The sequence below is a fragment of the Sciurus vulgaris genome (assembly GCF_902686455.1).
Source record: "Sciurus vulgaris genome assembly, chromosome: 15".
Classification (NCBI taxonomy): domain Eukaryota; kingdom Metazoa; phylum Chordata; class Mammalia; order Rodentia; family Sciuridae; genus Sciurus; species Sciurus vulgaris.
This window is the reverse complement of record NC_136476.1, coordinates 86,824,412-86,837,339: the sequence shown is the minus strand read 5'-3', so window position 1 is coordinate 86,837,339 and position 12,928 is coordinate 86,824,412. Positions and strand designations below refer to the sequence as shown.

The 12,928-nt window shown below is 59.0% G+C and overlaps 1 protein-coding gene across 1 annotated transcript in view; it reads right to left on the bottom strand.

Moving 5' to 3' along the window:
* The window catches only part of CFAP77 (cilia and flagella associated protein 77), a 121,798-nt gene that overhangs the window by 49,835 nt on the left and 59,035 nt on the right, over nucleotides 1-12,928 (bottom strand). Inside the window, exons 2-3 of the mRNA XM_079111782.1 lie at nucleotides 1,182-1,281; nucleotides 459-687 (exon numbers count right to left, since the gene is read on the bottom strand). Of these exons, the coding sequence (XP_078967908.1) occupies nucleotides 459-687; nucleotides 1,182-1,281 (329 nt within the window). The remainder of the gene's footprint in view (nucleotides 1-458; nucleotides 688-1,181; nucleotides 1,282-12,928) is intronic.

Here is a 12,928-nt window from a genome sequence, read left to right as displayed (position 1 = left end):
TGAGGTGAGGGCGGAGAGCTCACGTCACGGAAAACCCCTAGCAATACTAGGAGGCACCTACCATGCCTCCCGCTCCACAGGGTGGACCCAGCCAGGCCCCCATGGCTAGTCACGGACAGATTCCTGGTTTGAGCCCAGGCTCCAGAGCCTGTCTGGTGGCCTCATGGGACGTGCCAGGTTATAGGGTCCCCACAGGCTCTTGCCTCCTTCCCCCTGATTATTACCCCCTGGGACAGAGGCAGGTTTGACCAGCTCCTGTGGAAGAGCCAGACGGGTGAGTCCCCAGTCCACAGGAATCCCCGCCTGGCCATGGATGTCAGGGGGATGGGGCTTGGAGAGAGGAGCAGCCTGAGAAGATGCTCTGCTTCCCCAACCCGCAGGTTGGTCCTCCCTCAGCCACACCCCTACTGGCCCTCCTGTCCATGATCGGGCAAAGCCCAGGGGGCCGGCCAGCTTACCGTGCCTGGATCCCGTAAGTCATGTCTGGGGGAAGGGACGGCGCTTCCTTCTTCAGCCGCCTGTCATCCTTGTCGCTGATGCGGATGTCATTGAGCTGACGGTAGAGGATGTTCTCCCTGGCGGTCACCAGGCCAGCCTTCACTGCCCCGCGGTTCATGGCGATGTAATTCCGAGTCAGCTCTTGGGGGCAGGTGGGCTGCTGCTTAAACACATTCCAGTGCCCAATGGCTGAGGGGACAGAACCCCGGGGCAGTGGTCAGCTGGGGTAAAGCACGCAGGTACAGGACTGAGAGGAGGCAGGGTTCCCTTTACCCTGAGCCCTCTGGAGGACAGCCTGGCCCTGGAAAGCAGGACGCCCAAGTTGGTGGAGCCGGGCTCCGGGGCCGTCAGAGGTGCCTGGCCTCCTGAGGAGCTGGCTCTCCTGCCCCTGGGCCTCTGCTAGACCATCAGGGCCTTGGTCACCTCCAGAGCAGCACAGAGCCAGTCAGCCCCTCCTGGGGCCCTTGCTCCTGCCCTGACTCAGACCTGACCCTGCCGGGTCCACCCATCTCGGCCACACCCCAGATTTACCACTTGCCTCCCCAGGCTCGTGGTCTCTGCCAGAATTGTCCTCAGACCAGGTCCCCCAGGGCCTCTCCTGGCCAATTACCAGGCAGCCAGGTCAGGTAGAGGTGAGGCTCCGTCTACACCCAGCCCCTGGTGCTGCGTGCACACTGCCTCACCTTCCGGGACCCCTCCGTCCAGCCCCCGGATGTAGAGTCCATAGTTGAAATCGAGGCCAGGCAGGCTGCAGCTTCTCTCCCGGGGCTTGCCGAGTTCAGCCTGTTGGGGAGGGAGAGCAGCATTAGGGCTGGAGGTGACCAGCCCTGCGCTCAGCCCTGGGGCTCCCCGAGAGGAGCCAAGCCGGGTTGGGGACGCAGGTGGCCCACTGGCACTGAGAACAGGACAGCAGAGGTGCAGTCCCAGGGCACATTGGGGGTCAGAGGAGGGGGTGCTATCTGGGGGGGGAGCCTGGGCCTGCCCCACTGTCTGGGGAGACCCAGGGCGGGGTCAAGAGGTCCGGCTGAGGCCGCCAGGAGGGCCGACACTTCCTGCCAGGGTGACTCAAGCCATCATTGCGTCCCCTTGAATCCTCATCTTAGGCTAGGGACACAGTGACCCCTTGGCACCTGGGCAGCTCCTCCTACCCTCTGGGTCTCTGGGAAGTGCCCCCTTGACCCCCAGAAGGGGTTCATACGGGGGAAGTTGCTCCTACTATCAACCACGGTAGTTTCCCCATTGTACAGACAAGGAAACCGAGACCCACAGAGCCGGGTCCTTTACCCATGGCCCCCAGGTGGGGCAGGATGTCAGGATGCCTCCCTTTAGGGCAGTGGCTCCCTGGGGTCAAGCCCCACCCTGCCCAAGCCCTGAGCATTGTTCCTTCTTCACCAGGAGCACTTGCGAGCTCCGATTCTGTTCCAGTTCCTCCCACGCCTTCTCTCAATGAGCCCTGCAGTCACCCAGATGCCACCCGGCTCCTCCCCACCTGTGAGACAGGGACCCCAAGGTCGAGTCAGGCCAGGCAGTGGGATGTGGTGGGGCTGGGACTGGAACCCCGGCTGTCTTCAGCTCAGATCCATGGGCTGCATGAATCCCGAGCCCCCATTTACGTGGTTCCCTGGTGCCATCAGCCTGTGGACCAAGGGTGGGGCGCAGCCATAACCCCCCTGGCCAGGGCCACAGCCCGAGGACTCTGGGGTGTTATGCCTCCTGGCACCTCCTTGCTCTGGCCTCACCTACAGGTCCAGAGGGGGTGGCGGGTTTAGCCTCATGCTGCCGTCACCTCCTCTGTGCAGGTGGCTGCAGAGAGGGCGACAGCTGGTTGGGGACCATGGCCAAGGGTTATGGCTGTCTTTGGAAAGAACCCCTCCCTCGGGCTGGCCATCCCGGCCCGTCCAGTTTGCGGCTTTGACCCCACAAGCAGCCTGCCATCCAGGCGGACTAGCCCGCACCCCATCATCTGAAGTCCGCGCACCCGCCGTGGATGCCTTCCCTGGGCTTCCTGGAACACCCTGGCGCTGCCAGCCCCGCCTCTGCCTAGGCGCTCCCCACCGCCCCCCAAGCTCAGCTGAATGCAGCGATTCCCTTCTGAGCACTTGGGGCTGAGACAACGTGACTCTGTTCACGCCCACGAGTGCACCTGCGGGCCGCCCCACCTGGCCCCTAGATTCCTGCGTGGCCCGAGCCTCGGCCTCTGTTGCCTGCCTTCTCCTGGTGGCACACAGCAGGTGCACAGCATGTCCCTCTGGGGGGGCTGGTGGAAAAGTCAGTCATGGACGGTCTCCTGGAGGGGTGTCTCTGCCCGCCGCGACGGCAGCACGAGGCAGACAGGACGGGGGAGCCCAACCTGTGGTTCCACGTATGCCAGGCGCCCTGAAGGCAGGCCCACGGACAGAGCAAGGCAGTGGTGGTGGCCCCGAGGGCAGCGGGAGCTGGGGGTGGGGTGTGCGGGGTGGCGGTGGCCAAAGGACGTTTCTGTGGGGGATGACGAAAATGCTTACACTGTGGCGAGGGCAGCCCAACTCTGATATGCCGAGTGGTTGACCTGTCCACTTCAACGGGTGAGTCGAGCAGCGTGCGCGTCACACCTCAGATCAGGGCTCTGGAAATCTCGAAGCCGCGTGGTCAAGTCCACTGCTGCTGGGAGGTCAGCTTTCCGTCTGCCTTCCTCAAGGAGACTGCGCTTCACGGGGCAGGGATCCGGCCTCTTCATTTGTTAAGGTGCATTTAAATGTTCGTGAATTTCACATGGTAGAGCAGCTTTAGGCTCACAGCAAAATTTTTAATAATATCTTAATTGTGGGTAGACATGATACCTTGATTTTATTTCTTTATTTTGTTGGTGCTGAGGATGGAACCCAGTGCCTTGCACGTGCTAGGCAAGTGCTCTGCCACGGAGCCCCAGCCCCGGCCCTGGCCAAGATGAAGCAGAGGACACAGAGATCTCAGACTCGACCAGCCAGGTTTCACCCAGGGCCCCGCAGGAGGAGATGTGCAGAGGGTGGCCGGGAGCGCCTGGGTGGGTGAAATGCCCACTGTAGTCGAGGCGGCTGCAGAGCTGCCTACGCTGCGCGGCCGAGATGGCGATCGTTATTCCTGATGGCTTGAGGCTGGGAAGTTCAAGGTCTGGGCACCAGCCACTCTGGCATCTGGTGAAGGCCTGCTTCCCAGTTAGCAGATGGCGCCTTCTTGTGTCTTCCCCTGGAGCCGAGGGAGGGAGACTCGCCCCCTTCCTGCGAGGACACCCATCCCTCTCCACAGTTCCTGAGCTGATCCCTCCTGCCCCTCCCCCGGGGGCTGGGGCGCCCACCAGTGAATTCTGGGAGACGCTGCCCGCAGCCCTCGGTGGTCCACCTGGAGCCTCGGCCCCGGCTACAGCCTTGCCGTCTTTTCCAATCCCAGACCCGGCCTTCCTCGATCTGAGTGGAGGCTTTGTTTTGAATTCCTTCCACTGGACTCACTCCTCCAGCCGCAAACAAAGCTCTGGCCTCTCATTTGTTTACGAAAATGATCCAGCTCTCCAGTGGCGGCTGGGGAAGTTAATTAAAATGCGACTTCTCCAGGAGAGGCCCCGCCTCCCCGGGGCAGGTGCAGGTGGGCAGACTTCCAGCTGGCAGAGGACCGGACAGACAGACTCCGGAGCTGGCTGCCACCCTCCAGCAGGCGGGGGTGGGGAAGCAGGCGGGTGCCTCAATCTCTGTGCCCTTCACCATGGTTGCCGTGAAAGGCTTAGGCTGCGAGAAACCATCCCAGCGGGAGGTTTGCTCCTGCTATCATTCCACAAATATTTATTTTGTACCTATTGTGAACCAAGCCCTGTGCTGAGAGTTCTAAGATGAACAAAGCAGATGCGTAGCCCCTGCTGTTAATGAAATTCACTGTCTTGCAAAAGGACAAGTAATGGCAGCCAAGTGCATCAGTGGGTGTAATTGAGGAAAGCACAGGGTGCTCCCTACTCTAAAATCTCATAGTACAAAAAGTGAGAGAAGACATCTGCAATGTAAGTACCCAACAAAAGATTTGTATCTGTCACAAATAAAGAGCAACTACCAATCAATAAGAAAAAGATGGACATTCCTACAAAAAAAAAAAAAAAACAACAAGCAAGACTCGAACAGACACTTCATTCAAAGGATGTGCAAGTTGCCAAGATGTCAAGGTGTCCAACCTCTGGGAAATGCAAAATAAAAGGTGCTGCTGGTGAGGATTTGGAGCAATCGGAACACTTGCAATCTTGATGGGACTGTAAACTGTTACAACACTGAGCAAAATGGCCAGTAGTATCCACTGAAGCTAAACACATGCCTGCTCCATAACCCCCAATGCCCTCCTGGATGCCCAACAGAAATGCGTGTGTAAGCCCACCAACAAATGTGTCCGTGATAATCACAGCAGCTGGACTGATGGCCAAGCACTGGAAACACCTGGAATAGGCCTCAGGGTGGGGAAAGCACACCGGTGCACTCAGCCCAGATGGTCACGTGCCGGTGGTCCTCAGCCAGGGCCGACTTTGTCCCCAGAGGAGGCCTGGACATCCCTGCACACTTTGGGTGTCCCAACTTGAGAGGGTGCTGCCTTACCTAGGGGTAAAGGCCCTTGGCACCCCGTGCTCGAGGCGGCCCCACCACGGGCAGGAAAGTGGCCCAGGTGCCCGTGGTGCTGGCTGAGGCCAGAAACCTGGGGAGGAAGCAACGCCGTGGCACCTGCATGGGGACCTCGTGCAGTGTGGGAGGACGGAGCCAGGCCACATCCCTGCTCCTCATGGACCCGCCTCTGGCTTCTGGGGTCCACAGGGGTCCCCTGGGTAGGGACAGAGACAGGGAGCTGCCAGGAGTCTGGGGAGTATGGGTCGTGATGTCCCTCTACCCGGTGTCCATCAGCCCAGGCCATCCTGCCCGCAGCCCTGTCCCCAGGTCACCCACCCGTGACCCGCCACGTGGCCCTTCCCCTCAGATGCGTGGCCAGAGCAGCAGGCTCCTGGTCCACATGGGAGCCCCGGGGAGAGGCAGCAGAATGGCCACGAGCCTCCGTGGCCAAGAGTCTGGACTCGGACCTGAGGCCAGCGCGGCATCCTGGGAGCCCAGAGAAGGCCAAGCTGGCTTTCCCGAGTCCTCAGACGGTCTCCTGGGGACCCAGGGAACTTCCCGAGAACCCGCAGGAGAAGCGAAGGAGCCACTCGACCGCGCCTTGGGCCCCGGCCTCCTGCAGTGACCACCTGCTCCCCCAGCAGGAGGCACCCGAGTGCCAGCTGGGAGAAACCGGGGGTGCCTGGCCGCCCCCGTGCAGGCCGAGGACACTGGCAGGCCTCGAGAGCACCTGTCACCTTCTCTCTTCACCTGTCCCCAAACTGCCCACACTTGAAATCCCACTGGGAGCTCCAGTCCTTGGGGGGGTGTTCACAGGCCAAAGCCCCAGAGGAGCCGCAGACCCTCCACCCCGCCCGTCTGCCCAGCAGGGTGGGCTAACTGAATAGCCCACGGGCCTCCCGCTCCTTCTCAGTGCCACCGACCATGGCACCGTGACAGTGACGTCCCTGGCCAGGCCCACCCACTCCTGCCAACGCTCACAACGATCCCGCGAAGGGTGTCCGAGCTGTCCCCATTTCCCGGGTGAGGAAATAGAGGCCCAGGGAGCTGTGCGGCCTTGTCTGACCGAGGTGGGATCCGCTCACAGGCCCGCCCCACTGTTCCTTGCTGCCCCACAGCGATTTAGTGTCTGGCGTCCACGGATCAGGGCGACTCGCCGTCTCCTGTGCACAGACACACTCTCTGCCATGGGCTCTGCTGCCACAGAACCCGGGTCTCAGGACTTGGCACTGTGGCTGCACCCACCAGGTGACGCGCGGAGAACCCCAGGAGGAGCCGCTCTGATAGCTTGACCAGGTGTGGACAGAGCTGCCTGTTCACGGAAGATCCCTGCACGAAGCTGCCTGGACCACACGGCTGAGTGGCCGGGCCTGGGACGGTGGTCAGGGAAAGTAGCTGAGAACTGCACAGCTCTTGGGCTGGCATTTTGGGCACAGCTGACCTGAAGAAGATCCAGGGGGCAGCCAGGAGGACAGGAGAGCCCAGCATGTCTGGTGGAGCTCCTGAGAAGCAGAGGTCCCCAACCAGCCCAGGGAAAAAGGCCTAGTGACAGAGGAGGCCGCGGGTCTTGGGTACCCCCAGGGGCTGTGCGAAGCCAGCTGAACTGACAAACAGGTGCTCAGAGCAGCTCCCAGCCTGAGCTTCTGGGCGAGGGCAAGCGGTGTGTGACCGCGGTCTGAGATCAGCTGCCCCTGAAAAGCAAGGCAATCTGAGGCCTCCTGGTCACTGGCTTTTCCATGGTGACCTCATTTGGACATCCTCAGAACTGAAGGGCCCAGTTCCAGATCTCAGCTTTGATCAGTTGTAGGGGTCCCCAAGCAGCCTACCCAACCTGGTCAGGATGGGCTGAGAAATGGCCCTTGGCAGACACAAAAGGGGTCCTTCAGCCAGCTCTCAGGCTAGGCAGTGCAAAGTCCTGGGGCAGATGGCAGGGTGTGGAATCCAAGGGCACCCCCCACACATGGATCCCTTAGAACCATGGTGCTGTCTTTGCTACAGAAAGGGAAGAAGGAAACAAGAGAACAAGCATCCAGAGGGTACATGCTACATGCAAGGCCTGTGTGCAGCCCAGGGATGGCCTTCAGTGGCCCCTTTATCAAGTGCTTGCTGTGTGCTGAGCATGTGCCAAGAGCTTCCTGGTCTCCTCCCAGAGCTCTGCCAAGCCTCGGTGAGAGGGGAGGAGGCTCCCACTTGCCCGAAGCCACCCGGCAGCAAACGGCATGTCCCTCAAGGTCGCGCCTCTCACAGTGACCCTGCAAGGGAGGCTACAGTGACCCCACTGGACAGAAGGTGAGTTGAGGCTCAGACGGGGACGGGGCTGGCCCTCAGACGGTTTCTTAGGGTTGAATTCTTAAGGTGTTTTGTGCAGGATCCTCCATTTGAGAGGCACGCCTTGGTTTTGCACCACAGGGAACTGTGGAGTGTCGGAGGCACGTAAGTGGCTCCCAGCCGGAGTCCCTGGTTCCCAGGTACAAGAATCAAGAGGCAAAGGCGGGAGGCAGACCCCAGCTCCGACGCCGACCACCCCTCCCAGCCGCCTTCAAACTGCTTCGTCCTGAGTTCCCTCTTCGCAAAGTGTCTTGGCTGGAACACAGCTCTGGGTGACAGCTGTCCCCATCAGCAGACAGCTTCATTAAACCTGATTAAGATGTCATCCCTCCCGCCTCACTCCCCTCTCTCAGCTCTAATTAAAGCCATCTCTGTCCCTGTCCCCTGGGTCCTGGGATTCTCCGGGCTCCTCCTCCAGCAGCTCCCTCCATCCCTGCCTGAAGGACATGCCTGGAAATTGCACTGGGAACCCAGCAGGCAGGCACCCCCTAAAGGGCAGGTGGCCAGCTTGAGGACCCGGTCCCTCTGGGGGCGCGTATAGGGGGCGTTTCCCGCAGGCTCTGCTCTGGACTCCTGGGACCTAGAAATGAGGGTCCCCTGCCCAGGAATCTTGCCAAAGCCTCAACCCAAGTGACCCAAACTTGCAGCTCAGGCAGAACCACTTTTGTCCAGTTCCCTCTCCCGGACCTCAGCTAGCCACTTCCCGGCCAGCAAGTGAAGGGGTGAAGTCAGCGGGTGCGTTGCTCAGGTGGCCCAGGGTGGCTCTCTCGGGACCAGTGGGACGGGGCTGGTTCCCACATGGCAGGTCTTCTCGGGGGGAGCTCGAGGCCCAGGGTCTACATCGCCCTAGCCCCTCATCCCTGCCGGCTGGCAACCAAGGTGGGGTCACTCGTTAGCCCTCTAGCTCCGTGCCTCAACTAAATGAAGGTCTGTCCGGCAGTTGAAAAGCCTTCACTTTCCTGCATCCTATTAAAGCGCAGTTCTGTGGAAGCCCACAGTTATTGCCGGGTAGTTATTAAATAAATATCTGTACATAGCTCTATCCATGCATACAGATGCACACACAAACCATCGTGCTCACGCAGGGGTAGTTCATTATTGTAAAACAACTTAGGATCCGCGAATGAAAAGCACAATATAAATGCAAATTGTGATCATTATTAGCATAGAGGATATTTATTTATTTCCATAATGAGAGGCTCAGATAAACAATCATGTAAAGTAGGCACATTAGGCATCAAAGGACCCAGGCGTCGTCTGAGAGCCGGGCTCTTTGAACCTGTGCGCTGTCTGAGTGGCAGTTGAACATTGCATAATGATGCTACAAAGCCATGCATGAGAAGGCCATACCCACATGTGATCAAAGGCACATAAAATAATGTCACGTGAAAAAAAGACACAGCAGGATTCACAACGTTACACATACTACGGTTCCGACCATGTTTCTAAAATGCGTTGGAAAAACCCTGGAAGGAAGAAGAACGAGGGTCCTGCCCTGCGTGAGGGTGTGTAGCCAGGGCAGGATGTCCCAGGAGGGAGTATCAAGAGTTCACTTTTGTCACTAGAAAAGCCGAGGAGGAGCTGAGTCGCATTCTGCAGTCCTCTGTGGGGAAGCAGCCGTGCCTGGGGCTCTTCGGAGTCTTCACGGCTCTGCAGCAAGTTTGTGCGGGGCTGAGGTGGCTGCGGCCAGCTCAGGGAGGCTGGAGGGAGAAGCTTCGGCCACGTGGGAGAGACAGGAAGCCGGAGCGTGGGTCGTGACCACAGAACTGAGTCCGATCCCGCGTGGCCCCGGGCGGGTCAATCAGCTTGCCCACCTCACTGGGCGGTGCAGTGCCCGGAGCACCCAGGAGCCGGCTGGGCACACGCTGGCTGCTGTCACTGGTTCCCAGTCACTGTCGCTGGGCCACTCCAGGCCCCAGGGTGCTCGCCCTGTCTGTTCCCAGGGCCGGCCGGCGCTCCCTGCTCCCTGGCTGCGGTTCCCTCCTGCCCGGGCTGCTCTCACAGCTGATGTATGGCCCTGGCTGAGTGAGGCCAGGCAGTGACAGGGCCCTGGCGTTCCCTCCCCTCCCCCCCGACAGCTTGAAATCAGGTCCTTCATTTGCATTTACATGATCTCGCTGTGCAGCTTATGAGATGGAGAGATTTATTTGCTACTTAGCTTGATGTTTGATTACACCCGGAGAAGGCGGCTGCGGCAGCACAAAGGCGCGGAGCGTCCGCTCTGAGCCCGCGGCCTCCGGGGGCCCGTAACTCAGCAGCAGGTTTGGGTGGATGGGGGCAGACGCTCGGCGATTTGAAAAAAGGCCAGCGTGAGAGATTGGGAGGAACTAACACCATGATTTGGAAAAAAAAAAATTTTAAAGCAATAAAAACTGGCTCAGTGTCATCTGAGATTGTGAAGAGACCCAAGTCCCTCCTAGGAGGAAGCCTGGGGAATGGATGCCCAGAAACTTCTCCTCTGGGCAGAATCAGTCCCTCCTGAAGGAGGGAGGCGTGGGTAGCGCCCCCTGCTTACTGTGTGGCCAACGAATCTCCGCCAGCTGCAGCCGTGTGGTGGTGACCTGAACACTCGTCAGGGGGACACTGGGTCCCTTGTCTGTAGAGGGGGGACATAGCACCCCCTAGGTCTGCACCGTGGTGGACAGAGTGAGCATGGTCAGTGGGAGCTGTCCCGGGTGACAGGCCTGGACTTCTGGTGGTGGGTTCGCATTTGCTTGGTGGGTGGTCTGCCCTGTGGGGCTGCACTCCAGCCCCCTGCGGGTTGGCGCCTGCTGCTGGCAGCCGGGCACTCGCGGCAGGCAAGCTTCGTCTTCATAGCAGAGGACCAGAGATCCCGCGCTGCCAACCCCTACCTGTCACACTCCAGCCCCTGCCTGTCACAGTCCGGGTCCAAACAGAATTGCTGGCACGGTCCCGGGATACGCAGTCCAGTGATGCAGAACATGAGCTGAGGACTCAGGTGCCGACTTGGAATTCTGGCTTTGACGGGGCGTGACCTTGAGCATGCTGCTAGTCCCTAAGTCTTGGTTGCCTTCCCTGGAAAAGAGGTCTGACCAGGGCACCCAGCTCAGAGGGTCGGGGGACGCTCCACAGTGCAGCTGAGTTCTTAGCCCGGGGCGTGGCAGGCTTTGGACAAGACATAGCCACACCTGGAGCTGGCCATCCTCAGCCTGCCCAAGGGCTGAATCCCTGGCGACTCCATCTCCCCCAGGATGAGGAGAGAGCTCACCATGAAATGACACCTGAGGGATCCTCCAGGGTTAGAGAATTAGAATATGACTGAGCAATTCCCCTCCTGAGACTTTACCCAAAGACGTGTTCAAGCTCATCCACACACAGTGTTCATAGCGGCACTGTTCACAGTGGCCAAAAGGGAGCCCATCCAAAAGTCCCTCCATGGATGAAAAGATAAGCAAAATGTGGTCTAGCCACACATGGACTACTATTCAGTCATGAAAAGGAAGGGAGCACTGATCGGTGCCACAGTGAGGATGCGCCCTGAGAACAGTATGCTGAGGGAAGAAGCTGGACACAAAAGGCCACACATTGGCTATTAAGATGAAGTGTCCAGATCAGGCCAGCCCAGAGACAGAAGGCAGATTGGTGGCCGCCCGTGGTGGACCCCTCTGGGGTACTGAAAGCATCTCAGACAAGCAGAGGGGGCAGTGGCACAGTGTCATCAAAGCCTCTCAGCTGTACGCTTAGAATATGTCAATGGCCAGCTTTATGTGATGTGCACCTCGGTAGAAAGAAAGCCACACTTGCATGGGGAGGACACGGCATGCTGCCCTCCTGGGCACTTAGAAGCCCCCTCCATCCAGGGGCGAGAAGAGACGCAGGGCGAGGCTGTGGGCTTGCGCTGAGGTGGTGTACCGTGGACACCCGGCTTCACCTGGAGGAAGGGGGACTGTGGGTGGACGTGGATGCAGGGAGCAGGGCTCTGGGCCACCACGGTCCCCTTGCTCTGATGGTGCAGATGGTGGCAGCTGGGGCAGCACGTCTCTTAGAGGCTTCTGGGAGCTGCTTAGAGTTTCCGTTCTAGGGCAAGTCAAAAGACGCGCCAACCTGGGTGGATCCTGCTGCAAAAGGTGTCCCTCCTCTGCTTCTGGTGGCCTCACTGTTGGAAGGCCAGTTGCCTTGGAGGGGAGAAGGAGCCCTGGACTCAAGTCTAGGAACGTGGGTGCAGCCCCTGGTCCTTCGGGGACCCGGGAGGAACCAGTGACTTCACCTGGGAACACTGCCGTTTCTCAGCTCAGAGAGGAACTCAGGGGACCCTGAGGTGGATGCCAAGCAGAGGATGCCAGGGGGCAGGCAGCCCCTCTCCTGATCAGCTGGACAGGAGTTGTCACATCAGACTTCTTCCGAAGCGTGACTCTGTGACCTTCCAGGAAAAAATATCATGGAGGAGGCGCCACATGGACCCCTCCATCCACCCGACACAGACGGAAGGGACTGGGACCTGATGTGGCCCCTCTTCAGGGCAAGCCTGTGAGTAAGTCCTTGACCTCTCGGGGCCTCCTGAGATGGCAGCAACTGTCCCTGCCTCCTGGCGTAATGACAAGATTTAGACCAGAGGGAAAGCTCCGCGGAGTGTCTGGCGCACAGCGGGGGCGGAGGAGCCCTTGTCCCCTTGGACTCCAGTGCAGCACTGCTCCACAGGAGGAAGGAACTCCTCTGAGCTGCTTTGATGTGGCATCCAGCCAGGAAAAGAATAGCCGGGCTGCTGAGAGGCCAGCAACAGAGAACCAGGGCCCTCCCGCCTCGGGAGGAGGGTGCCAGAAAAGAGCCACGTCCATCTGGTCATTTGGCCAGTTGGGCTTCGGCTGCTCAGGTTCAACACTGGTGAACCCAGAGTGAGCAGATTGAAGAAGGAGGCTCCCTGTGAAAAGAAAAGGGAACGAAAAAAAAAAGAAAAGAAAGGAATGGAAAAAGCCGAGGATGATCTATGTACTTTTCAAAACTTAAAACAGAAATCAAAGGAAAACTGAACTGTTTTAAGTTCTGACAGCTGCAGGGATCATCCTGTTTGGTTACTCTATTTGTGTTTTCGTTTTCTTTATAGATTCATTGAAAATCGCATCATGTAATAGGGAAGAAAAACGTTCAGTGTCCCCCCACCCCCCGTAAACCCCCGTTCCTCCCTGAGAACAGATGAAAACGCTGGCCGGTGTCTCCTGGTTTGATGTATATTTCAGCATATCTCATTGATTGTAAGTTTTATTTCCATGTCAATAAGAAAAGAGCCGTATTGTAATAAATGAGAAGGAGTTTAACACAAAATAGAAGATGGCCTGTTAGCATGGCAGGGAGTGAAGGCAGAGGCAGCGTCCCAAGAGGAAGCCTGTTAATGAGGCTGGGGTCGCCTGGGGACAGGGGCTGGCGGCTACTGATTTCAGCATGAAACCGGGAGGCCGGGACGGGCCCCTCCTCTGGGCAGCCCACAGCTGTTGGCGACTGGCTCTGGGCAGGTGTGTGAAGGAACAGAGCCTCGTCCCTCCTGCAGCAGCAGCAGT